This window comes from Harpia harpyja, chromosome 8 (genome assembly GCF_026419915.1).
Source record: "Harpia harpyja isolate bHarHar1 chromosome 8, bHarHar1 primary haplotype, whole genome shotgun sequence".
Classification (NCBI taxonomy): domain Eukaryota; kingdom Metazoa; phylum Chordata; class Aves; order Accipitriformes; family Accipitridae; genus Harpia; species Harpia harpyja.
The window spans coordinates 2,115,450-2,143,349 of NC_068947.1; the positions used below are offsets into that span (position 1 = coordinate 2,115,450).

General features: G+C 41.5%; 1 protein-coding gene across 2 annotated transcripts in view; it reads left to right on the forward strand.

The window, feature by feature from the left end:
• Positions 1-27,900, forward strand: part of PHEX (phosphate regulating endopeptidase X-linked) — a 103,347-nt gene that overhangs the window by 33,456 nt on the left and 41,991 nt on the right. For both annotated transcript variants that reach the window (XM_052795010.1, XM_052795011.1), the window contains exons 8-12: positions 1,152-1,235; positions 1,546-1,691; positions 8,073-8,166; positions 12,433-12,561; positions 16,086-16,187. In XM_052795010.1, the coding sequence (XP_052650970.1) occupies positions 1,152-1,235; positions 1,546-1,691; positions 8,073-8,166; positions 12,433-12,561; positions 16,086-16,187 (555 nt within the window). The remainder of the gene's footprint in view (positions 1-1,151; positions 1,236-1,545; positions 1,692-8,072; positions 8,167-12,432; positions 12,562-16,085; positions 16,188-27,900) is intronic.

Here is a 27,900-nt window from a genome sequence, read left to right on the forward strand (position 1 = left end):
ATATAGGAAGGAGTGGCATGCTTCGAGAGAGCTGCTTGTGTACAAGGAAGATTTCAATTAGGTTTGAATTACTGGAGGAAGAGGGAAAGTTTTGAGAGGAAGGGAGCAAACGGGTTCAAGAAGAGTTTAAAGATTTGTCAGATAAATGAAATTTGCAGAAAGGGAGAAGAAAGTAATTTTTTTTCTGTGTGGCTTGAGCAATAGTAAAACCGCAGACCCTTACTGGAGAATTTTGATTGGAGAACTGCCAGCTGTCTGGTTAGTCTGGCGTCAATCTCTGTCCTCTTTAAATTGCACAGCATACAGCCTGTTATATAGGATTTACCTTAGAGCAGGGCTGGAATTGCCATCGGGAATTCTTGTTCCTCTTGAACCCTGAGAAAATTTTGAGCTATATCTTGTACTTGGTTTGTTTTTCTGTTATGAACCATACTGCCATCCTGGAATCTGAATGTCCCTTGTCAGTTATAAAAGGACTTGTTTTCTATTTAGGAATTCTTTTGCTATGTCCTTCGACTGTGACACTGCAGAGGATCCTGAGGTCTGGCTCCTCTGGGTCACCCGGATGAGAGTCCTGGCTGGAGAATGCTTTAATTCATGTCTGGCCTATATACCCAGGTTTCCCGCTATGGAAATCAGGATGGTGGGGTAAAATAAGGAGAAACTTGTGTGTATCTGGCTCTTCCCTCACACGGAGTCAGGCCATAGCAAGAACGTGTTCAAATCCGAGAGATGAGATGCGCTTCCAGCATACCTATCTCAGATTTGACCTTTTAAACCATATAGTTTGGAGCTGGCTTCTGTCTGACATGATGGGATGAGTAAGTATTAATGGTCTAGGTGTGCTTTTATCTCTTATGAATCAACATGCATTTCCTTAGTATAATCAGAGTAAAAATTGGTCCAATATGTTCAAAGACGACATGCAGCTCATTAAATTCCCCAGTAATAAGTTAAACTGACAATGAACTGTGTTCCATTTCTCCTGGTTAAATGCCATCCTCAGAGAGGGACGTTAATGCCATGAATGCTTGGAAAACAGGTGGTGAGATATTTCTGCACTGGGATTATGATGGATAGTAATGATGTAAGAGCAGGTCCCTGCAAGATAATCCTTGTTTTGATGTTTGTTTGTTTTTTTTTTTTCCCAGATCATGATTCCATATGAAAATCGCACAAGCGAGGTGATGTACAATAAAATGAACATATCGGAGCTTAGTGCCATGATTCCACAGGTTGGTTGAGGATAATTGCACAATTATTCTTTTAGCGTCTGACCTATATAATTAAAATTGCCTTTAGTACACAGAGCAGCATGTTAAAGGAATATCTCTAGGAATGTGCGTACTCAATTACAATATATGTTCTTTTAAATATAGTTACGACTTTACTGAGGTTTGAAAACAAATGTGATGACAAAGTGCAATAATTTCTGAATTTTTAGTAAGTAAATCTTTGAAACCATTAGTCTCACAGGTGCAACTTAGTTAATAAACCATCTCTCTTCATAATCTGCTTTAACCAGCCTTCTCTTTGTCATTGCAGTTTGACTGGCTGGGATACATCAAGAAGGTGATTGACACCAGACTCTATCCAGAGCTCAAAGATATAGGTCCTTCAGAAAATGTGATTGTCCGTGTTCCCCAATACTTCAAAGATTTATTCAGGATACTAGAAAATGAAAGGAAAAAGTAAGGATCCTATGATGGTTTCACCCACACTTATGAAGGGACATCAAATTGCTGGGCTTTTCCTGGGTTTTTCAGATGTTTCAGATATTCTTGGAATCAAGCCTCTAGGCAAAAGGTCTGTGTGGTTTTGTCTGAATGAGGATATAGATATCAGCTTGTGTGTAGCAGGAGAATTTGCAGTTTCAACACCTTTCTTTTTTTATGGAAAACACAGGTTGCAGTGAAGTTGCTCTTTCCAGATGCATTCAACATCTCTTACTTGTATAGGGTCTTGCATCTTGTGAAATCATTTACACCTGTAGAATATAGTTGTAAAGTGCAGGTAGCTCATATTAAACACAGTAGATGTGCTTTGCACAGGGAAGCAAGACAGCTTTGGGCAGTGTGATGAAAAAGTTTGTGAAGATGACATCCCATTTCGAAACATTATTGATGACATTTAAGTGATTTCTGTGATAATTTGCTCTCTGCTGAGGCATGTTGCTGAACTTTTAAAAAAAATATTGTTAGGCTGTCATCTCCAAATACATTCTGATTGTACAGTATGGCTACAACTAAATTTACATTTCAGAAAAAAAGGCTAATTCAGAAGCATTATTCTTACATTGTTGCTCTATGTCTCCAGTGACAGAATGCTTACATTAATTCATAGTACCTGTAAAAATAACACACAGATCAAACAATAAGAAAAATAAAAATAATTGATCTGCCTACAGATCATCAAACATCCTTTCTTTACAAAATTCAGACAAATATCGTTAGCGTACCGCCAATCTTAATCTACTGAAGAAAGTCTTCTAAACGGTTTGGGCTGTCCATGCTTTGTATCTCAAAGTTAGTCATGTCAGTGGAGACAAAGTAGTGATTTAGAGGATGCACATGTAGCAAGACAACAGAGAATTAGTTATTCCCTGTGTACAGATGCACTTACACACAAATACATTCTATAACTACAGAGTAAATACCTGGAGACTTTTTCCATTAGGGTCTTATTCAGGGAAAATCAGAGTATTCAAGAAGAGTTAAGCCAGCCTGTGTGTCATGGCAGAGGGAGGCTGGAGTAATGACCAGAAAGAATTGCAATGCCCATCTTCAGCAGAGCCTGAGACCAGCTTTCTGACCCCCCCCAGCCAAAAGCAGTGTCTGATTTCCAGTATATTCATGCTGCATATGTTATAGCTGGTAATGGTTTAGGCATTTTCTGCTCAGTCTTACCCTAAGAAATTTGTACCATAAAATGTTAGAAATGGCAAATAATGCTAAACTCAACCCAAGCAGACTTCAAATTCTTGTATGTAAACCCCTTCCAAACAGTCACTGCATGATAACAAAGATCATATTTATCTATTAGATGATAATGTTCATTACTTAAAATGTCATGGTCTGCTTCGGAAGTAACCTTGTTATCTGGCCTGAGAAAATTAGGAAATCATCTTAATGCGAACTCCTAACAATAAGGTCTCAACATTTCCCTGTAGGGCGAACTCTGAAAGCTTAACAAGGATAATTTCTTTTAGGTAATCTCATTTGTCAATCTCCATGTGATATATTAAAGATTAAATTAATGCAAACAACAAGGATTTGGTTTGTTACCAATACCTAATATTGGTAACAATATTAGCAGTAGTAATTATTAATAAATTAGGAACTATTTATAAATATTTAATAAATAAAAATGGTAAAAATTAGTAAATATCTAAGCCAATCAAATTCCTAGTAAAGCATTCCAAAACTTTAGATTTGCTTCAGTGATTAGGACGTGAATTTACTTGTCATCATTTCAGGAGATGCAGCGTCATTAGGAGAAGGAGGTACTTCCACCAAGTTCATATGCTTTTCAGTTACAAACCTTCTATCCCTAGATTATACTTTTATTCCAATGCCTCGTGCGTCCCCTTCCCAGATGAGCACGCTGCTGGCACGGGTACTACTCAAAATGGCACAAAAAGATGGTTCATGCCCCGGTGATCTGGCAAAGTACTCCACGAAGTTTGTTTCAGGTGGAGGGAAGAATGGAGCGAAAATTAAGTCTGGCTACAGAAGCAGTTCTCGGTGATGGAGGTGGCAAGTTGTATGGACTCACAATCATCCTATTAAAAACTGCTCCCTCGGAGAACCTGCTGAACAATCTTGAATTGTGAAATCATTCACACGGCAACGTTACTAGGAAATAGCACACTGGCAGGGTGTAGAGTGAATTTAGTAGAATAAGGCTGTTATTTACTTGACAACCCTGCTGCATATAATCAAGTTACTGTGTGGAGCTTGAAAGACGTGCAGCTGTGTGGTTCGGAGGGCTGTCTGAAATTCCCGAGCCAGGGCACTGCTGTGAGTCCAGCCCAGGAGCACGGCTCGCTCTCGCAAGTTGCCCCGGGAGCCGAGGACCTAGCCTGCGGGAGTTTCCATCAGCCCTGGGCTAGCTCGCCGGTCCTGGCAGGAATTCAGTGCTGAAGTCAGTCACACCTTCTTCGTAAGAAGTCTTCAGGGATTCCTTCACTTTTTTTAGTGAAGGAATTTTTCATGGAGTTTATACCTATTACAGGAAGAAGAGGGGTATGTTGAGAACACAGATGTAGCTGTGGTATAAATGAGATAATGGCAGAGCTCCGGTGCGGCTGTGCCACGGGAGGGGCGAGACGGGACTGTGCTGGCACCAGTTAGGAGGCCCTTATCTCCCTTCCCTGTTACCTGTGGGCTGGTGTTTTATGTGTGAGCCACAAATGGGACACAGTAAATTGTGTCCTTGTTGGAGACGTTTGCAGCTGTCGAAGAAAGCAGCTTTATCGTTCTCATGGATGTCAGAATGAATAACGGGTTTCCTTTGCCTTACCTTACCCCACCTTGCAGTATGGGGCGATTAACAGAGAAGTACTCTGTAATTCCTGCAGCGTAAGAGGAATTTTCTTTAGAGAGGAACAGGGGCACTAGATCTCCTTTCTGGTCTTAGCCTGCCTCTGAAGAATTAGAGAGAGAAGTTACCACAATTTGACTTGAACTAGTGCCTCTAGCAATAGAGGCAGAAGTTTTTCAGTACTTATAATTTGATTCATGACTCAATTCTGAATACAATTTTCAAACAGATGTCAGAATTTGTGAAAGGGATCTTTTTCTTAAAATGTCAATTAATTTGTCCGTCTATTTCACGTTAAATCTATCCTCTTCAATTGCCACCACGTGCGTTGATTAAAATATTACAAACTCACAGAATTTTACATGAGCAACCTACTTTGTTGCCAGACAAGGTAGAGAGTTCCTTAGTAGATGTTCATAAGCACTGGTATAATTTTAACTGTCCCAGCAAACAAGCTCTCTTCCACCTCCTTTGGGAGTGTGTATCACAATAATGGTCATATTGGTTAAGAGCGAGCCTACACTTCCTTCTGTAACAGTCATTTTGAAGTTAAAATAGGGGACTATGTACTGCACTCTTCTGAAAGGTTACAACAGCAAATGCTCTGATCTCATCGAAAGAGCAGAGAGGATTTGTGTGTTCTGTTTGTGTGTTGGATTTTGCTCCATGTGAAGAGGTTAACTTCTCTGAGCCTCAGTGAACTTAGCTGTGAGATTGGGGTGCAAATCACTCCAAGATATGCACTGGAGGCATTTCATAACCAAACAGTGTCAGTTGTTAAACCAAATGAAGATGACCAATTGATTTTAAGTTTGTATAGTTAGCCAAAAATGTAAAATGATCATCCCCAAAATAGGTAAACAAATTCAGATAAAATATGATTTTGTTTTATTTTGAAAAACAAAATGAAGAACACCAGCCCTGAAACAACAACAACAAAACCCCTCAACCTTTCCCCCTGTGGCCCCACTCAGCAAATAAACATACCTCTAGGCTTTGAAGCAATACCTTCCTTTTGTTTTATGCATCGTATGCATCAGTGGATTCTAGTGTGATGACAATCAGGAATTATTACAATCTCATCAGACAGCTTGGGTTTAGGACATGTCAGCCTTCTTTTACTTCCCAAATCAAAACAAACCTCAGTTAATTGTGGGATACTTCCTGAAACTGGCAGCTGCCTTCATTACTTATGCCTGATACAAAAGTTTTTGAATCCCTCTTGATATTAGTGTCTTTGAATAAGTCACCTTTTTGAGACTCACCCTTTACAAATGTCAATCTTGCGTTCACTACCAATTTGACAGAGGTTCCCCAACTCAAACGTAAGGACAAACACCACCAGATGAGAACAAGAAGCACACAGAAGGGAGAATTGATTTTTTTGTAGCAATTAAGTACTGAATTGTAACACAAAATTGGTTTATGATAGCGGTCTATTTAGCTGAGCATTTTTTACCAAAGACTTCTGATTGAAATGAAATCTTTAAACCTTTTAATCTGTAGGACTTGCATAAATACTGTTTTAGATCCACAGAGTAGTTATTGCCAGAGCATGGATGCCGTTCAGCTCTGCTGAAATACCTGGAGCAGATAGTTGCGAGGCTTGTGGAGTTCAAGTCATTTACAAAACCAATGAGAGCTGAGCACTTTTAGAGTGCTTCAGTTGCCATTGAGTGAGGAAATTCCACATTGTCAGAAATGTGTTAAGGAGAAACTATATACTGTCTGGTATTTCATAGGTTGGAATGAATTTTTAATGACCCTACGCATCACCTCAAAATGGTTTGATCATCTAAGCAAAGCTCCCTGTTTTGGCTTTTGTAACATGTACTGTGTTATAAATGTACATTATTTGTGCTAAAGAGATTTTTCAGATAGGTTTTACAATTATTGTGGGGATTTATGTGTACTATATATCTGTATACTAAAAGAGGGAATATGCCCAGTGTGAGAGATGAGGAGTATAACAGGCAGGACTTATGCACCCCAGCAACTCTCTGCTCCCCTGTAGAAGTTGCCACTGGCCACAAAGACTAGTGAGCATCAGCCCTTTGAGGTGACCATTGCCTTGAGATCGTACCCTCAAGTTTTCCTGCGTGAAACGAGTTGAACCTATTTCTGACCTATAAGCATCTGCAGACTGAACTGATGAGTAAAACAGGTTCTCCGTTCTCACCTCTTTATCACCTCTCCAGCCAAGTGACCAAGAGTGTAAGCCTCCAGCAGCAACGTATCTTGAGCTGGAGGCTTTGTGTGGGTGGACTGGAGCTTGCTTAGAGGCAAAACTCAAGTTACGGCTCAGGCGAATGCTGCTGTGAAGACAACGTGCCCACAAAGTGTGTTTATAACCCGTTATGATTCAGGGGAGGGGACAGTATGGGATGTGTCCGTGAATGAAGCTGATGGAGTGATGCTGTTGCAACACCTATGCTGCTCCACGCCTATGGCAACGGGAGATGGCAGAAATGGGATTGTTAGAGATGGAAGAGTTGTTCAGTTGGTCCATAACAGCATCTGAGGTTGCAGAGGAGCAATTTTCCTCCCTATGGAGAAGTCTGTGGCCTGCCCAAAATGTTATGTATATCCCAATGAAGAGCAAACATTTGGCTACCCATAGCTTTAGAGCAATAACTATCCTTGAAAAATATGTCATTTATAAGACAAGATGAGAATAATACGTGTAGGCCATTATTGGACTTGTTTTGAGGCTGTTTGAAGTTGAATTGCATATTTCACATTGCATCTTTACCTCATACAGCCACTGCTGAGCGTGGAGAGAGCTCAGTCTAGACTAGAAAAATCCTCCAGTCAAGTGCTTGAAGTTTTAGAAAAGGGGCATGGACGTCAGGTCTCCTGGGTATTTTAAACAAGTTCTTCCTGGGTGTCTCAGCCTCGGTTCTTACGAGATTCTTGTTACTGAGACTTCTCCTTTTTGGTATTTCAATTATCCATCTGCAAAATAAGAGTGGTAATACTTTAATAACTCTGTGGGTAGTAAGAACTTTTAAAAGCATATTGATAACTTCTAATGAAAGATACAAATATGAGATAATGATAGTATATATGGGATGAACTGTTATCTATTCTGTTTCATAGTTATGATTTATGTGCCCTACTAATGCAGAGAGATAACATTCACTTTGATTTACAAAAGAAAAATCAGTTATTTTCTTATCTCCGGATAGAACTTTTATGCAGCTATTATTACGACACGGTTCTTGCCACTTCTATGGAAAATGAAAACTGCCTTTTGAAAAAAGCATTACCTAAAAATGACATGCTAGGAGATGGACTTGTTATAAATATCCCCTAGAAGATGGTTATCACGGTGCAATTACATATTAACTGGCTGCAATCACACAGATTCTTCTGTGTAATAGGGATTTATCAATTTGGTCATCACTCATTAATTTTCAAGGTGAAATTTCCACCATTCAGTTGAGATGTTTGTAGAGCTATTTCTATGAGTGCTTTGTGGTACATCATATGCATTTCGATGTCTGATAAAAATATGTCTGATTTAACAGGACTCTTGCCAACTATCTGGTGTGGAGGATGGTTTATTCAAGGTTATTTAACCTCAGTAGACGTTTTCAGTATCGGTGGCTGGAATTTTCTCGGGTAAGTTAGAGTTTTTGTAGCATTTACAATGGTACTAGCGTTGACGTTATTGATTTCCCTTATGGTTGCTTATACCTTTGCAAAACATGAAATGTTTTCCATGCGGGAAAAATTTATTGAATAAACTTTTTTTGTTGAAGGCTCCCTCTAAAACAATTAAGGCGCACATATTCTTGTATATGACACTAAAGAAAAATGTCTTTTAGATTATGTTAAGGAGTTTTTGAGACCTCCCCTTTAAAAACCTTAGTCTTATGCAGAAACTTGAAAGCTGGAAAGTTTTTGAGTTACGTGCCAGGGCTGTGACCTGTGCTATTCTTGCAGGCCAAACCTGTTTGGCCAAAAAACCTAAGCTTTTGAAAAAACCTTACTGTTTATGCATGTGTGAATATAGCTCTGGTGAAACAGAAGTCTAAGATTTCAGCTTTTCTAAGCTTGCCTAAACCTCTCTCATGCTCTAGTGCCAGCTTTACATGAGCTCTAGCACATCCATACACCAGCCATTTCCACAGAGAAAGCCGATCAGGTGCCTTCCAGCTTGGGGTTGCAGAAGCCCCAGAAGGCGTTAATCACTGCCCCGAGCTACGAGAGCAGAGCTAATTATCTATCAAGTAATATGGGCATTTATGTAAAACACACATATTTGATTAAGTGAACCCCGAATAGAAAGCCACCCTCATAATCTTGTGGGCAGTGTGAGGGGTCTTCAAGAAAACCAAAGGTGAAACTGAAACAGAAAGGTGCTTCGGCTTGTTTCCAAGTCACTTTAGCGTAGATGGTGAACTTTTTGTTTGTCATTATGAAAATTAGCTGCTTGGTGACATGATGACGACAGGAGGCTGGCAGTGGTGTGGTACAGGAGGTGTGGGTGCTCTGTTCTCCCCGGTGAGGCACGTGGGCGGCTAATTGAAGCACCCATCACGTCTTTCCTTGAGTAGTACTGGAATAGTTCTGAGTTGATCTAATACCTAAAAATAAACTCCAATAGCTTGATGGAAGCTACACAAGAAAGGCTGTCTCTTATACTTCTGAAATCATATTCAAATCAGTCTTGTTAAAGATGCCATTTTTCTTCATGTAAAAATGTGAGAAATTGGCTGTCAGAACCACAGCAACAAGTTTGTAAGTGTGTCCCCTCCTGGGACATTCCTTGCTAGCCAGGTAAAATAGATTAATGCTGGCCATTAGCCAGTCTGCAACATAATACTGTGTTATATTGAGTTATATTATGGCCAGAAAAAATCCTGGAAGGAAACTTTAAGCTTTGGATACTGTGTGTTTTGATATAGTAACTAGCTGCTGTCACTTCTCTGGGTATTTTCTCCAGAAGTTTAGGGAGAAATCTCATTCAAGTTGATTCAATGTTTATTAACAACGTTATCAAGGGGTTCATGTAAGTGGTTGTGAAAACTTAAGAACAGCACAGTAAGGGCAGTGAGTCAGCGGCTCATTCCCATTACCTGCCCCTGGGACTCGGAGTCGGAGAGTTAGTTGAGTGGAGTAAACAGCAATAGCTAATAGTTAATAGCTAAAGTTAAGCGCAGTAAACAGCTCAGGGGAACAGACTTCAGAGGTCAGCAGAAAGGACATGAGAAATGGAGTCCAAGGCAAAGGCTTTGTTGAACATTTGTCCAGTCGGAGGCTGGAGGGGTAAAGGCACACAGGTCCTCTGGGATCTTAAAAAGGACCCACCAACCCCTTGCTGGGTAAGTGAAGAAAACATTGAATGACTGCTAAAAAGACATGACCATGAGATGAACCAGTGACCCTTAAAGCAAAAGATATCTCTCAGTCAGTCAGTCAGTCTGTCAGTCATCCTCACCCACCATAAGCATAGTATTTTTTTTTCACCAGGTTCTCATTTTCTGTTGGTGTCTTTTACATCTTACACATAGAAATCTTGGTATCAAGACACTTAAACTCTTTGCAAAGAGAGGGAGAAAGACACGATGAAACTTCAGAGTACTTCAGGTTGAGAAATAGCACAAACCTGCTGACTCTAGAGAAAGTGCTGGATTGCCACATCAGCAACTATCAGCAGCTCCTCTGCAGTGGTGCTTTGACTCCTCGCAAATGTGCAGTGGCACCGGGGAAGAGATCGGTTAATTGTGTTGTGGAGCTCTGAATTGACTGGGAGGGCTGGAAACCTGCTATTTATAGTCACTGTTACTACCTGGAGTACTGTGGTTTAGAGTGGTCCATTAATATTAGGAGGACCATTTTGAGGGAGTTGTAGTTGGCTGCTGTAACATAAATATCAATAAACCAGCTGTGAGATATAATGTATTCCTCTCAGCTCTATTTTTATTGGTCTCACGGCCTGCCTTTCTGTCCTCCTTACAGTCAAGCCTCCCTCAAAATAATGATAATTATTATGTTGTAATAATAATATGTCACAGTCTAAAAGCCAGCTCTGCCTCCTGACTCCTTCTGCGGCTGATGCGTAGTCAGAGTTTTTGGAAAGAATTTCAAGCTCTGATGACTAATGCCATGACTCCCCTTCTTCCCCTGCATCAGGAAAAAGCTCCATTGTGGTTTTGCTTGTACCCTGGAGAGAAATTTTCTTCTCTCTTTTTTTTTTTCTCTTTTTTTTTTTTTTTTTTTCTTGAGTGCTGTGTTATATATGAGGGTTGAAGAATTTGGAAACAGAGTTTATTTTCAAATTTGGCTCTGTTTAGGAAACTATTACCTTATGTATTGGTTTGGCTAATGTGGCTTTCTTATAGGAGCAGTGTTCTCTCTGTCATTGAAAATCTATTAGTACACATACAGTATTAATAAAAAGCGTTTGAAAATGCAATTCACTGGTGTATTTGAGTCATTGATTAAGCTTAATTACAGACAATATGATGGAGAAAATCAGCCTTTGAACTACCAAAATATCTGACCTTCAATAGCTGAGGGTTAAGCTACTCTGGAATTTTCCAATGAAATCTTTTCTTATTGGAAAAAAATAAATCCAAACCCTTCAGTTTTGCTAGAAATTTAATCTTGGGCTCAAAGGGGGAAAAGACGGGGAAAAAGAAGAGGCTCAGAAACTGCTAGATCAGTGCTTAAGAGGCTTGTATAATCTGTGAGAGGCCAAAATCCCTATCCCCCCTGACCTGGTCTGGTGTTGACTGTACTCTGCTTTTTCCAGTGTTAACTACTGGACTGGAATTTTGCTTGTTCTCTGTGGAAAAGCTTAAGTAGTTCCTTAAGTAAAAGGGAAATCTTTGAACCTTGAAAACACAAAAGTTTCTTAAACCAGCACTGCTACTGCTTACATGGACCCATCTCATATTTTTTGTGTGTACTTTTTTTAAATGAACTTCTACCTTGATGAGAAAATGTAATGTTAACTAGGTAAGCGTCCACAGTAACAACATTCTTCCCATGAGAGACCGAAACCAAGGCAGCCATGAGCTTGAGCTCTATTTTGCCTTGTTCATTGGTGTGTTGACCATTCTTGACTATGTCTCTTTTGAGGCTCATGTATGGTGTTGCAGGGACATCGTCAGAGCCTGGAAGTGTGTATTTACCCACCATTCCCTCAGTAAAATATGCGAGCTGTTCTACCAACATCTTTCTGCCACAACAAGGAGTGACATTTTGGGGGGACAAACATGTATTCAGTGTTCTTGATGATTCAAACCTGTTTTCTCCTGAAAATACTCTGTTTGGGAAAGGGACTGAAAGCAACTATTTATTTTACACAGGCTGTGGGAAGAGTAGCTGGACAGGTAAATGGGGAAAAAGATGTGGACACGTACCTACCAATGTTAGACATCATTAGTTAGCACAGATAAGTTCATGGCAGTGGAGGGCTCTGTAGGAGGTGTTTCATAAGGACTGACCTCATTTTCATGAGGATGATCTCCCTGGGCTTCTCGCCTAGTCAATGGAGAGAGAGAAACTTTTTCAAGCGATATCTCAGAGCAGGGATTTTCTAAGGGAAAGTGTCTCTCCACTTAACGCAGAAAGACTACCAAGATTAGCCTAAAGTTGGCACTTGGGAATGTCTTCCCATAACTAACCCTCTAAGCCTAGCCTCTCTAAGTCATTACCATTGTACTGTTTCTAAGTGTAAAATCCTACAGATATTTTGTGGAGTTCAAAAGATTTGTCATAGCACTTGATGAAAACAGAAGTAACTATAAAGTCTCATTGTTGTTTCCTTTTGGTAGCTATTTGACAAATACACTTTAGACTATACTGTATGTGGATGCAAACTTGTTCTTCTTAAACAGTATGATGTTACAACCTACTACATGCACCTGCCAACAGGTGATCCACGGAACCACAACTTTGCTGCCTCAGTGGGATAAATGCGTGGACCTCGTTGAAAGCGCTCTCCCTTACGTTGTGGGTAAAATGTTTGTGAATGCCCATTTTCAAGAAGACAAGAAAGAGATGGTGAGTCCTCCGAGATCTCTGTCTAGAAACTTTTAATTAGTGGCTTCCTCCTTACAAACTGCCTCTGATGTTAGACCAAGAGAGACACGATTCTTAAAAATGCTTTAATTAAAAAAAAAAAGGGCAAGGAGAAAATGGAACAAATTTGAAGAAATGTCACCTTTCTGTCCATCTGGACACTGCCCGTTCTTTCCATCTGCAGCCCTTCAGACAAATATGTAGCCAGATCAAAACCAGGCTGAACACCACTAATCTGTGTAAATAATGACAGCCAGGCTGTGCAGGAACAGAGTGAGGGGTATTGATGAGAAATGGCTTAGTGTAGCTAGTGTAACTCATAGTAAAGTTCTTACTGACTAGTTAAAAGACTGGTCAAGATTTCTCTGCTTCAGGGTGGCCCTTCTAAAGCTGACTGTGCTACACCTGCAATCTAAGCAAGAAAAGTGTAACTGCTGTCTGGGCCAAATTAAGGGAAGCTTAGAGTCACATAGTGAGAGTTTATATTTGTGATTCAAATCTTTTTTGCTCGACGGAGAAGGAGAGTACTCTTCCACGCTGCTGGGTCCAGAGAATAGCTTTTAGCTGGATGTCCATCCTCATTCTAACACTTCAAACATAGCTACATTATCACTTCTCTTAAAAACATATTAAAACGATTGATTACCCTTCACAATAATCAATGACTTCTTTTCAGTTCATATTTTTCTCATAAGGCATTCCAATATCTGCTTTTCCAGCCACTGATTTTCCAACAATAATCAGTTTAAAATTAACTAATTTAGTCATGGAACGTAGCTCTCGGTGCAGGAGAGGCACAACCGTTTAGGAAACATGTGAAATAGCATCCTGCGCTGGGAGCGACAGCTCTGCGGTAGTCCTGCGCTGCCCTGGCTCAGTAGCCTGAGTTTGTCTATTTGACTTTATCTAGTTTGACTGTTTTCTCAGGGAAGGACTCCATTTTAGACAGACCAACACTCTGATTTGGCTTGTCCAAATCATTATGATGTGTGTTTCCCGCTCAGGTTCTGCTTTTCTTTTGCTACTTGCCTTCAGCTGGACTTTCCTCTCTGAGATCCAGCTTTTCACTCCCCTGCTTCTTGATCGAGTTTGTAATGTGCTGTTTGGCAGTAAAGTGGCAAAAATACTGCAGGGATACACAGTGTGACCTCTGCGCAGGATAAACGGGAAGAGAAGGACTATAAGAAATGTACACTTTAGGGAGGGGATGGACACTTTTTCATGTTTGTATATGTGAGGGAAAATTATGGGAAGCTGATAAGAATGGTTTTCTGTTGAAATGTGACCTAATTAAAATATTTCTTAGCATGTACATTCCTTTCAGACCAAATCTTTGAAAAGTTATCAAGTCTGAATTCACAGTAGCATCCATAGTAAGAAATGCATATAAAGTGTATAGTGTAGATCACAAGATTCAGACTTATAGTGAACTGCCCATGGAGATAAAATTAGATAGAGGTGAAATTTGTTGCAATCCATTTAGAAGTGTGCTTTTCAAGTTAGTCATTTGTGGTGTTATAATTTTCATTTCACTGGTTTTCAGTTCTATTTCTCTTTCTTAAGCAGTAAGAAAGTACTTGAGAAAAGCACTCTTGTTTGCACAGATTTTTTTTTTTTTTTTTCCCCTGCCTCATGGCATATATCTGTCTATGATAAGCAAATCCTGAGTTATGGATAATATGGATTCTTTTTCCCCAATGTTTTGTCACTGATGTTTCATACCTTAGATACTTCTCTCCTTTTATCAAGACAGACATTATTTGTGTCTAAATATAGCACTGTTTCTAAGCCAGAGTGCCTGCAGTGTTTCTTACAGCTATGCCTGAGCAGTTTCAGTAATAACTTTGATAGCAGGAATAGGTTTCTCCCCCTGCCCCCTGCAGCTACAGCTGGTGCATAAAGCCTAAGTATACACCAGGGCCCAGCTGCAGAGCTTGAGTTTGAACTCCTAACCTCCAAATACAGGGAGTTCACCTCATTAGTGCACCAAGTTAATTGAGTCAGTGCTCTGTCATCAATATCTTTAAGTTACCCTATTCCCTGGGATGCAGTTTATGGTGAATGTTGACTGTTTAGTCATATTTAATGTGAGACCTGTTCCAGTTGTCCCATATTGTCTCTAAAAATAAGAAAATGTTTTTTGAAAAGGGTAGGAAAAAATGAATAATCAAAGGAGCTTTGCTATGTTTTGTCTGGCTCCACCACAAATAAAGAACAGTTCCAGATTAAAATATACATCTGATACATAAATGACAATTTAGCTAAAGGTAACGTTACTTTCCAGGGTTTAGTCCCCACTTTTAATGACATTTCAGAGCTACTAGATCTATAGAATAAAATTATATAAATCTCTGGTACTGACTTTTTCATTATTTTTAAATGTAACATAACTGATAACACGAAGATCCAGTAAGTCTTCCTGTAATGATTATCTGTCATGTCTTGTGCTATCTCAACTCTGGTTTGGTCTGTGCTAAAGGACTCAAGCAAAGGCGGGATCCCCCGAATTGCCTCACTCTCGCAGTATTCTCAGTGTCTATCTGTCATGAGGTTCATCTATTGATGTAAACAGAAGCAGGTGATGGCATACACCTCTCTGGGCTGTGCTGCCAGATGCATGCATAGGCATGAGGACATTTCTGCTCTTTAAACTGATACAGTGCATCTCTTAGCCATTAGAGTTCTTGTTTTCTGTCATTTCAGGGTTTTCTTAGTGTGCATACTGACTAAATGCTCCTATTTATTTTTTTTACTTGCTTGTGTCATACTCGTGGCTTTGTATAGGTGTCTGAAGAAGCAGCCAAGCTACAACGGTTGTGGGTTTTCCTAGCTTTGCACAGATGCACGCTGTCACCGGTGGTCCGAGACCCCAGAAGCAGTTAGGGCTGCTCAGTGTCGTGAGCCATGGCCTCTATCCCTGCAAGAAGTAAAGGGTAGGAGGACTTCACAAATACAGCTAAATGCAGGCTAAATATTTGGATACTGCTTTGTATTTGGATCATGATACCGTCAGCCCCACTTCAGTCCTTTGGCAGTATCAATAAGGCGTGTCTCAGTCTGACATAAACCAAACGAGGCTACGGATGCTCTCTCTGCAGAAGGGGCTTTATTTGTGCAAATGCCTTGCAGCTGGCTCCTTCTTCTGCATGGGCTAGTGATCTAGAACCAAAGTGTCAGAAATCTCCCCAAATGACTGAAAATTTCCCAGTATTTTTTATGATTTCAAGACAGACATTCTCACAATTGTGATGTGAAAGGATTGGCAATGAGCAGGTTGTGTGGTACACCTGAAGGAAAAGAAAATGGAAAGAAACTTATTTTCAGAAGAAGTGTCTGAGGACTGGAGACAAGACATTAGCCTTCAAGAAAGAACAGCAGATACTGTCTGATTTGGAATCATTCATGGTCTACCCAAATCCATCGCTCCTGCATGCACCAAACCTTGTCTTGTAATGATTCTGCCATGACATATTTTACTGGGGAGGGGTTTGCTAAATGTTTTGCAGATGGAGGAGTTGACTGAAGGAATTCGCTGGGCTTTTATTGACATGTTGGAAAAGGAAAATGACTGGATGGACTCTGAAACAAAAAGAAAAGCTTATGAGAAGGTAACAAATATAAATGTTGAATGGGTAAAATCCTGTTACGGTAAAGATTTAACTCGAGTGAGAACAGAACGTCATGGAGTGTGCTCTCAGTTCCAGTTACTTACCCATCGTTTTGTTTGTGAAGGGACATGTGCCACATTTGTTTTGCTAGAAACTGAGCCATCTGAGCTCCTGCTTCTCTGCTGAAGTTATTTTTGTTACCCTGGTCTTCATCCCTTGCCTCCACCTTTCCCCGTCTGGCTCTGGCTGATGCAGGCTGTGAGTTTATTTCAGATTTGCTTGTACAGTGGCTTTTCTTGACAAGGTCTTCATCTTGATTGGGATGTCAGGGTCACACCAGCCTACAAACAGAAAACGGTGTCTAAAACATCTGGGACAGCTGAAGGTGTTTGGTGTGAGGATGGAGGATCCAGCCTGGAAGGGGATATGAGAATAGTCCAGTTCTCATACCTTCTCCCGTGTCATGGTGGGAGGCCTATCTTGAAAGCCATCTTCCAGAAGTGCAATGACTATCTCAGCTGAACACCCATCTCCCAGTAGAATAATGCCAGTTATGAAGTGTTATGAACGAGGATGACATGACTGGCCCTGGTTCCTTTCAGATAGAGTGACAATAAAATGCAGGAGGTAAAGGTGAAGGAGGGAAGAGGTACTCAAAGCTCCCTTTTCACTCCGTTCCCATGTTTAGAGCAAGTGATAAGTGGAAAGGGAGCTTGTCCAACTGCAGAGCTCTGCCCCCAGAGCAGCAGTTGGAAGAGGCATAAACAAAGAAGAGTGGAGGGCGACGTGTAGGACTGTCTCCTTATTTGTTGAGGCAATGGGATATCAGTGAATTAGTAAATACCCTCTCCGAATAAACTGACATGCAAGTGCAGCTGAACTGTTCCTGCTTGCTGTGCTTAAATAAAAATAGTGGTGTTTTGATTTAAAAACAAACACGGACTTCAAAGTTTGTTGGTAAATCTGATGAAAAGGCTGTTGAGACATTTTATCATTGGAAAGTTTTAAATTCTTTATACAGCTCATTTACATTTTATACAGCAGTGCTCTTCACAGATGTGCAAATGAAATAGAGCTGCATAAATGCAAGAGAACAATAGTAAGATGCCATTTATTTCCTGCTAACCTGATGGTAAATGGACTGCAGTCTTGCTTCTTACTGGCTGTTATGCTTGGTTTTTTACTAGCAATACCATTAGAACTATAATGATCTGTAATTTAGATATTTGACAAATTTGGTGCAAAATAAAAGCAGGAAAGTTTTCTAATTATTTCCTTAATAGAGATATTTCTATATACCTTTACAGGTGTATGCAAGTCTGATGTTGATTTTTCTAGCAAACAATCTGCTTAACCATTTTGTTCCAAATTTGCGACCTGCCTTTCAGCAGAGAAACAGTACAAGCATTGCCGCAAACTAATAAACTCCCTAAAAAGCTCTCCCTTTTCCAATTTAGGGAGAGTTTTGTTCAGAAGGTAGGTTAGATCTTTCATAGGTGGAGTTGCCTGTTTCCCTCTGTTGACACACTTAGGAAGCTTATGGCACTTTGCTCCCAATTTAGGCATCTCATTTAAGTTTCTGAAGTTAATGGAGCGAGTCTGGGCCGAACAATGCATGACAAACTAAATTCAAGCAGTACAATAAAAAGAAGGCTACAAGCCATAGTACTACGAATAGCAAATGGTTTAAATCCATTCTCACCGACTTGAACAACAATTTTACAGTTTACAGATATCGGAACAAAGTCAAGCTTGTAAGACACAAGTATTATGTAATAACTTAGAAATTGCAGCAACAATTATGCAGTAGGACTTACGACTGTAAGTTTAAGTTCAGATTCACAGAAATGGCTACTTGGCTAGAAGGAAAGAGTCTAGAGAGACATTTTGGTAGATTTCCAGACATGGAGGTTGTGTGTGTTTATTAAATACTATTCATTGCTAATGATAGATATTGGATTTGTCCTGGGACATTTGGATGGGCATGTTTTTAATTCAAGAAACAGCTTCATTACATGTATGGTCAGATAATTCACTGGGGAAATTTAAGATTCATAAAGCAACAGAACCTTCAAAATCTGTTACCCTGTTCCAATTAAATCTCATGAGCCCAGCACATTATGCTGTCACTTTTGTAATATTTACACTTTAATAAAGCAGTACAGACAACAGGAATTCTAGAGTAGGGATTGTTTGGTTGTTAAAAAAAAAAAGTGTGTTATGTTATTACTTTATTATATAGGTCTGTAAAAGTGACATTTCTTCATCAATAAGTGTCACCCACATCTGTGAGGATAGCGCAAGTGCTGTGGATTTCACTATTCAGGAAGGAGCTTCGTTTGTTCTTGAATTGAAGAGCAAGTTGTATTGTCCTTGGGGGTCTTCTCAGGCTTACTCTTCGTTTCGGATCACTATCAAAATAGACTAGTGTTATGACAGAGTGCTGGGATGCTGAAGGCACCTTCCTTCAGACGAAGGCCAGAAAGAGCTCTCTGCTTTGATCTTCTGTATAGGCAAAGTGTAGTATTTTAGCCAATTATTGCTGGGCTGAGCCAAATAACACCTAAAACAACTGTTCTAGTTCTCTGTGGTTACTAACACCTCTGTGGAATTTATTTATTAGGGTAGGATATTCTGCCTGTGCCTCAGGGCTCAATCTGAGGGTCAGTTCTGTTCAATATATTTATCAACAATCTGGATGCAGGAGTTGAATGCACCATTAACAAATTTGCTGACAATACCAAGCTGGGAGGTGCGGTTGACTCTCTGAAGGGACAAGATGCCTTGCAGAGGGATCTAGATAGGTTGGAGCATTGGGCGATGATTAATGGGATGAAATTTAACAAGCTGAAGTGCCAGATTCTGCACCTGGGACGGAGTAACGCCGGGCACAAGCATAAATGGGGAGAGGAGCAGCGGGCGAGCAGCCCTGCAGAAAGGAATTTGGGGGGGCTGGCCGAGAGCAGGCTCAGTACGAGTCGGCCGTGTGCCCTGGCAGGCCCGGAGGGCAAACCCCGTCCTGGGGGGCATCAAACACAGCACGGCCAGCCGGTGTGTGCAGTTCTGGGCCCCACCATTTCAGAAGGACGTGAAGGTCCCTGGATGCGTCCAGAAGAAGGCGACAGAGCTGGTGACAGGGCTGGAAGGCATGTCCTCTGAGGAGTGGCTGGGGACTTTGGGCTTGTCTAGTTTGGAGAGAAGGAGGCTGAGAGAAGGACTTGACCTCGTGGCTCTCTGCAGCTTCCTGAGGAGGGGACGTGGAGACGGAGGTGCTGAGCTCTTCTCTCTGGGATCCAGTGATAGGATGCGAGGGAACGGTTCAAAGCTGCGCCAGGGGAGGTTCAGACTGGACATGAGGAAGCATTTCTTTACCGAGAGGGTGGTCGAACACTGGAACAGGTTTCCTGGGGAGGTGGTCGGTGCCCCAAGCCTGTCAGTGATTAAGAGACATTTGGACAAAGCCCTTAATAACGTGCTTTAACTTTTGGTCAGCCCTAAATTGGTCAGACAGTGGGACTAGATGGTCATTGTAGGTCCCTTCCAACTCAAATATTATATATTCTATTCTATTTTATTTTTATTATCAATCAAGTAAAGAAAGGAAGTTATTAGTTAAGTAAAGAGTGTCTTGGTCTTCATGTTTTCATCAGTAGCTCTCACATTGTCCCTTATAGAAATGCAGAGTAGAGCTCCTGCCTGAAGTTCTATGGCAGAATCATATGCTACATGGAAATGACTGTGATTCATATATTTTGCTTTTCCTCTGTATTTTTAATCTTATTGTGTTCTTGAATTCTTTGAACGCTCTGGAAGAAAAGGAACTGTAGAAACCTGGTAGTTTTTGTTTACTGGGCCTGCTCCCATGTGATCCATTCAATTTGTCATTAGCCTTTTCTTTAACTTCAGGCATATTTGGGTCATTAACAACATTTTTAATCATTTCTTGAAAGAAGAATAAGGTCGATGTGGCATCTGGATGTCTGGACCGTGAGCGTGGAAAGCCTTCCTAGAAAAACATCTTAGACTACTCTTCTGTTCCTTCTGGTGATTGTATCTTTAAATGACAAGACTGTAGTGCAAATAACTTGGCAGGCTTTAAAGAGAATTAACTGCGAATCCTCTCTGCGATTCGGATGCTCGCTGTTTTGCATGTTTTCTGCTGCCCCTTTTCTGAGCGATGCCCACCTTTCTTGTGCACTTGGCTGAAGCCAAGCTTGTATACCTTGCTGTCAGCCTGATGCTTTGCAATCAAAGGGGCCATCGACCTCTGAAGGACTTACAAAAGGCCCTCTGGTAGAATCAATACTTGAATTTTGCTTTAGGCAGCCTGTCAGCTTCATCTAATCACTGAAATGTTTCTCCGTCTGTGACTCTCTTTGTGTCTGTTTTGTTTTAAGTCACTCAGAGGGGACACGGCTAATTTGATGAGCCCAAATTGTATTAAAAGGATCAAATCAACTAGTCCATGTGACATAGGGAGCAATGGTCTTGCAGCCTTGATTTCTGAGAATCACCCTTTTAGCCCTTGTATACTTTGGAGTTGAGGTTTGACTTTCCCTCTGTAACAAAACAATATAACGAGATAACATCTAATAATTTCCTTCTATCCTCCCTCCATTCCTCTCTTTCTGTGATCGAAACATGGATTTAAACCAGACCATCTGAGAGCCAATGTTGCAAAGAAAGCTTTTAAGAGGGTTCGGTGACTCGCTCTGCCTTCACCCGCAGTTCTCACCTAGCTCTCTGGATGGAGCTCACGCTGCTTCCAAAGGAGCTCCGAATCCGAGAGAAGCATTCAGCTCTGTGCTGTGATGCTCTGTTTTCTGCCCTGTCCTTCCTCCTCTGCTTTATGCAAGCCTTGCTTTATTGCTCTGTACTTGACTATCTGAAATTTGCTTAAACTATGCCTGTTAACCTCCCGAATTTTCAATGGAGGTTTCTGATTTAAAAAAAAAAAGAAAAAAAAAAAGGCAAAACGTTCCTCCTCTTCCCTTTTAGCCTCTCCCTTTTGTAAGGGCCATTAAATTTTGCCCTCATTTGAATAACAGAGAAATTAGTCAAATGGCTGCAGCTCCAGGGGTGTGTCTGGCAACAGTCTTCACGTACGTGGTCCGCGAGTTACAGAAGCCGTGCCGAAAAATCCCTCGTCGGCTGCGCTCTGGGCCACCTTGCAGCCTCTGAGAAGGATGGCAGATGAGGAGAGGGAGGAGAGAGGAGAGCCTTTTGTTCCCCTTACAACGAAGGTGCAGATCGCAGCCCGCTACGTCAGCCAAATGGTATGGACAGCCGTGTTTTGGAACGGTGGGCCACAGGGGAAAGGGAGAACCCGCAACTGAAACTCCATCGGCGTGACTTGTGTGATCGGGGCTCTCATTTTTGAAATGGTAATTTATTGCTGCTGCTCTTCAAAGGATAATTCAGTGGAAGATCGTCACCGAGATGTAAAATTATTCCCTTTCCTGGGCAGGAGCCATTATTATATTAATCACTATTTTTCCTTCCCGAAATGCCCTTTGTGCTTGGGTTTAACTGGAGACTTGAAAAAGAGACTTTTACACAAAAGCCTGTTCTCTGAAAGTTTGCAAATCTCCTGTAAAATAGCCTGTGTCGTAGGAAGTTATTTTTTTGCTTTGCAATGCTGTTTTTAAAGCATGGATGATAAGCCAAAAAAAGCTTGGTTTTCCTCTAATAAGATTTTTCTGTAACATTATTAACCTCTTTAGGTCATGGAGCACAAATCCCAAGGTCACTGTGCAATCATTTTTTGCCTACTGAACTTGCCTGCTGCTTGGCTTTATTTCTCTCTAAGGAAGTCGTATACGCAACATTTGTTTTCTTCGCAGCTCTCTGAGTCTGAAGACTGAGGCAAGAGGACCGCAGGAAAAATATAAGGACAGTGCCTAGCTATAGGTGTCTCTCTCAGGCAGTGTTAGGTACCTTCGTTTAGCCTACAGGGTTTGTTCCGCTGCTTCAGAGAGCTACAGCAAACCTCCCTAGATAACGCAGTGGAATTTAGGCCAATAGCCCTTAGGAAATCAAGAGCCATCTGTACAAGCCCCGATTTAACAAAGTATAGGTACTTTAGACGAGGTAGGTGTCCATGGGTTATCCCACTGAAGCCATTCGCTTCTCAGCTGGAACTTACTGGCTGTACCCAGCTCGCCAGTCAATTAGCTGAGCCCCTGCCACCTTTCCCGGTTCTCTGTGGTCCCTCTCTCTTCACATTTGGGTGATTTCACTACGAACATGACAGCCACACTGCTCAGACCAGAGGTCCAATGTCTGGCTCGGACAGTGGCCAAACAGTAGCAGATGTTTAGAGATGAGCATAAGGACAGGGCAAACATAAAGGGATATGTTCCCGCTATCTCTCCTGGCCTCTGGCAGTCTGCAGCTCAGTCGCCTCCAGAGCCAGAAGCAATGTCTTTGCGTTTATTCCTATTTTTCTGCTGTGAGTTTGTCTAATGACTCTTTGAACCCACGACAATTTTCATCATCGGCAACTTCGCAAGGCAGTGAGTTCCACTGCCTCCCTGTGCTCTGTGTGAGAAAGCATCTCCTTTTGCTTGTCCGGAAAATGTCACTTCTCCCCCTGTGTTATTGTAGTGGGGAAACCAGCAAATCATCCTTGCCTGTTCTTTTCTTCTGCCCTCTCTTGCTTCTGCATAACCCTGGCGCAGCGATACACCAGGGAGTATGGAGCCTCCTGAGTTTGTTCACATAGACGGTCCAGGGTGTGCACTAGATAGAGTTCTGAAAAATAACTTTTTATTAAGGTCTGAGGCATACGCAGACAAAAAGGCCAGACGCCACAGCTTCAGGAGCTGAAATTAATCTTGCTTAATGCCATGCTAATTTTGCACAAAGATGACAAATCATCCAATCTTGAGAGTGGTCACTGGGCGCTCTGCAAAAAGAAAAAAATGCCTTTTGTGCCTCGTGGGGTCTGTGGACCCATCCTGTGTAAAATAATGCAAAAAATATGACAGAGGAACCAGCCCTGAGTCTCAGGACCTCCTGTATCTCAAGTGGGCTTTTTCTGGAATGAAGGCCAGCACAAGGCTGACAGAACAACACTTGGTAAAAGAGGGGGATGGAGTGTCAAAACCAAAGGTCCCCAGACACCTTTTACAGGTTCTTTTAAGATGACTTTATATCTTTGTTTTGAGGATCTCGGAGAACTTCACAAAGTGTTAAGACTGCTTCAGAGCACTAACAGAAGCTGCCATCCTCCATTCAGAGGAACTAGTAAAAGAGGAAGGAATTTCCAAAGGCTCTAATTGCCTTTAGGCACTTCATTCCTGTTCAAAAGCCAATGGTGTGACTGCAGACTTCCAAATTTACCGGTTCTACTAGAAAGTTTGCTTCAGATCTTCTTGAAACAACCTTGTTGTTTCTAAACTGGAAAGCATACTTCTGCTTAGGGCCAATTGAACCTTGGCCACACTTTTCCTTTGTGGAAGTGAACTTTCTGAAATGAGGGTGGTCTCTGGATGCAAAAATTTAAGGTCCGGCCTGTATTGCAGCAGTTGCATTGCAAGGAGCAATGAGCAAGTCTCCTGATAAAGTTGAAACGTGGGTTGGAGTTCAGAAAAGTCATGTTTTAACTCTTTCCCAACATGTCTACAGTTCCCGGGGGCATTAAATATATCACCAGGAGCTTATCTTTGTGGTGTAACTCATCTTTATCCTACCGTGTGCGTGGACATGTGAAGAGAACTTGGTAGGAAGCACCAAGTGAAGTAGATGCTGCGCAGCTCTGAAATGATGTAGGGGATTTAAAAAGTCTGCTCTACTTACCTGGTTTGGAATTTGGTCAGGACTTTGAGGCTACCACTCCCGCACCATCCCTGATATAGCTGTTTGGAAAATGCCAATGTTTAGAGTAACGTTTTTCACCTGGAAGGCAGCGAAAATGCAAGGTACTCTCCTTCTAGCGTAGAAGTGTTCCACGCTTTCTTCTGAATAAAAATAGGTCTTTACTTTCCATCAGATAAAAAAAAGAGAAAAAGTGTTGTTAAAGTCAAATGTTTATTTCTCATCACAAACTAATTTTTGAACTCTAAGAATAATCTCTCTCACATCCTGAATTTAATTTAACCTTCTTAGGAGGACTGGGCTTTCCTGTTCGGTAACCACAGGAGATGTTATTCTCCATTGGCCAGAGTTGAAACTAATAGCCATGGCATGTTTGCTTATCTCTTATCTCTGGGGTTAGATCGCTGCTGTCAGCTTCTCCCTTGTTATCTGGCTGCTGCTACTGCTCACTCAGTTGTGCAGGGATGTCAGTTCCATTAATAACCTGAGCACCGTGCAAACAGATAGTGGAAAACAGGTGAAGGGAGAGGAAATTGTATTTAACCCTGATCTCACAGCTGTCATTTTTCAGACTCCACCATGAATCCATAAGGCCAGAATGGGTGCGTGACATCAAAACATTTGTGACAAATCTCATGCTTCAAACAGAAAGAGGGAGACAGATGGATGGACACACCTGCAGATGCTCAGGGCCCGGGGTCAACCTGAAGCTTTTGTGGCAGAAATGCAGCATGAAAGTGTTGGTATGCTAAAAGACAGATTAATTCTTCCAAAGGGCAGGAAGTCCTCCACCACCCCTGGAAGCCTCGGACAGTTTCAGCTTTAACTTGCATTATCTTTGTTGTTTTACCAAGTAAAACTGCCTTCTGTAGAGGCACAGTTACAAAGACGTTGTAGTCCCCCAGCTCAACAGTAACAGATATTGCGGTACGGGAGACCCATTCTCCGCGTGGGCATCCTCAGGTGTCTACTTGCTCAGGTATCGTCCTAGTCACGGAGGCCCGAAGCAAAGTTGTGAAATATTTAAATGGCTTCAGCTACCGGTATTGCCGGAGTTTACTTTTAGAGGAGCTTTACCGCAGCGAGGTCGTCAGACTCAGGAATTTGCTAATTTGGTGGCCTTTCAGAAGGCAGGAGGCTATGCCTAAGAGTAAAGGCTTCCTCAGCTGCCCTCCTTCGTGAGGGAGCTGTGAGGTGTCTTGCGCTCAGTTTTCTGGGTAAGTGGTGAGTTCCATCAATGTGAAAATAAATATGTACATAAAATGTATTTTAAAATGAAAATCTGTAAAGATTTGGAACAGAGAGGGATTTGGTCTTGAGTAGAGAATAGAGCATTTCCTGCATACGGTTTTTCTATATTCTGCAGCCTATGTTTTTGTCCGTGTATGCATCTGCTTTCCTCCCATATATTATGGGACAACTGATGGTGACATGCTTACTGGTACACTGCTGGTCGGGGTCCTTGTTCAAGCCAAAGGAATTTCTCCCCAGAGAAGTTCTGAGCTGAGCAATGCTTGTGTTTAGGTCCTCAGTCCCATTTCAGTTTTAGAGTAGTGTAAGAACAAGTCTCTGCCATGTCTGGTCTCCGCTGTATCTTGACTGGGTCTGGTGCTCACTTGTGGCTAGAAATGAAAAGAGAATTTTCACATTCTATTCATTAAAAAAAAAAAAAAAAAGAAGTTGCTCTGCAACCTTTGCTGAAGCAAAGATAACCTTGAAAATGTTAAATGAATATAAACTGATGCAAGCAGAGGCTAAGGTCAGAAGTTGTCCCTCTCTGGAACAGGTTATTCAGAGTTTTGCATAAAACTGCCAAAAGAAATGCTGTGGTAACTCAGATCCTGTACAGCTGTGATGGGGAGAGAGCTTCCTTGCCCTTTCCCGGTCCCTGGGGCTGCCCCGCTCCCAGTGTTCGATGCCCGGGATCTCTTCGGCACACTGGGCTTTCTGGGTCCTTGGGGACTTTTATTTTGTCAGCGCAGTGGTTTTGTTAAACCTGCTGTTTTCCCAGAGCTAAAACAAAAACAGCAGAAAAGATTTTGCAGCAAGGTGGGTGTGTTTCTAGCAAGAGGTGGCATAGCAGCGTAAGCACGGGTTGACTGATGAGGAGCTCCAGCGGTGAGCAGCGAAATGAGCCCAGGAAGGGGTTTCTACAAAAAATGCAATGTAATAATTTCTGCGGCTCACTAACGCGCCAAAGCCAGGTCAAAGCTGTTTTTCTCTTTGTGTCATTGCAAATCCTTAGGATTCTCATGCAAAAGTTGTTCGGTAAGGGCATCTAATGTAATTTCAGAAAGACAGATAAACAGAAATTTGAGTTGGGGGGTGTGTGTTTGGGGTTTTCGGGGGGTTTGTTTTTTGTTTTAAGAGACAGTTGTATTGGAAAACATAGAGCATTGCCTGAAAATAAAGGCAGGAGGAGGTACAGTCTTCTACAGTGCTAAGGATGTGTCCAAGCTTAACGCAGGTGCATGAGTTATTAGAGCCCTGTCAAAGGCAGCTTAGCAGCATATACCATGGGGCACATATATACCAGCACGATCCCAATGGTGGTCTGTGCCTTCAGACCACAACACTTGCTTCTGGCTTCTCTTTTGCCAGGTACTCGGTTGCGCTGGTCTGCTGTATAAGTGCATTTATGTCTTGTATAATCAGAGAGGAAGATATTTGCTGTGTGCCACAAAGAAATGTATTTAATTTACAGAGCTGTGGTTCTGTTCGTGAAAGACAGCATTTATGTCTGTCATATATAATATTCTATGTATAAAATAATGGAATCGTGGTAGTTGTCACACAGAGGCTACAAATGGAAAATGGAATTAAAATAAAATGGACAAAGGAATTCTTTTTCTTAGCAAAATTAAAGCAAAGATGGCAGCAGAATGAGTTTGGAACCAAGCTGGTAGGAGAAAATATGAGTAGGTCTATTAATTATACTGCTGCATTGAACTAAGGAGTTAGGCTTGTGAAAATATCACAGTGAATTTGTATTTTTGTAGAAGTAAAACTCTTTCATGTTTTCTGTGATTTAGTTCCGTTCTATTGCTAAAAAAATAAATAAATTTTATGCAGGGTTAGTTAAAACCAAAAATTTAATTCCAGTGAAATTATCATCACAGTGCTTGAACTAATGATTGAGTCTTTGTCTTCCAGAGAGCCAGAAGCAAAAGGGATTTGGGACAGGAAAGAGTGACACTCTGATGTATTATTGTTGCGTTTTCTGGATTTTCCGCGCATGGCAATCCTACTAAACTTTTAGGTGCTTGCAACTTTATGATTAGTAATAATAATATTGTCTTGCTAGATGGTGGATATTAAGACCGAATATATAATACCAACCAACAGTTTGCTTAGAAAATTTTGTGTCCCTTTTCGCCTCTGTTTCCTAGGATGGTAATGTATGGTGTGGTATTTCTAAGTGTACTAGGTAAAGTTTTCTCGTCAGGATGTTTTCTTTGAGTGAGGTTTTGGTTTCAAAAGACGATTCAGAGGAAGAGGTCAACTGATGTATCACATAACCCATTCGCTGTTCCTTCTCCGCTTTGCCACGTTATGTGTTCCCGGCACTTGTCTTGTGCTAGTTCCAGCGCTTGCTGGGTCCCTCCGTGTAGTGAGTGGTTCAGCTCACTGATCTGGCAGAAAATTAGGCGGGGAAAAACTTGGATAGATTTCTGCTACGTTAGTGAGCGAAGCAGTGTCCCAGAAAGATGCGGCGAGGAGCTGAGGCAGCCTTTGGAGGCTGTGGGTGCGGGCGGCGTGAGCAGCAGTATGGACAGAGGCGGGAGGAGCAGGGGACAAGAGCGAGGACTAGGACGCTTTTTTCATTTGGCAGCACAAAGCTGTTAAATGGAATCCGCTACTTTTGAAACCACAGTGTGTATTTAACTGAAAACAA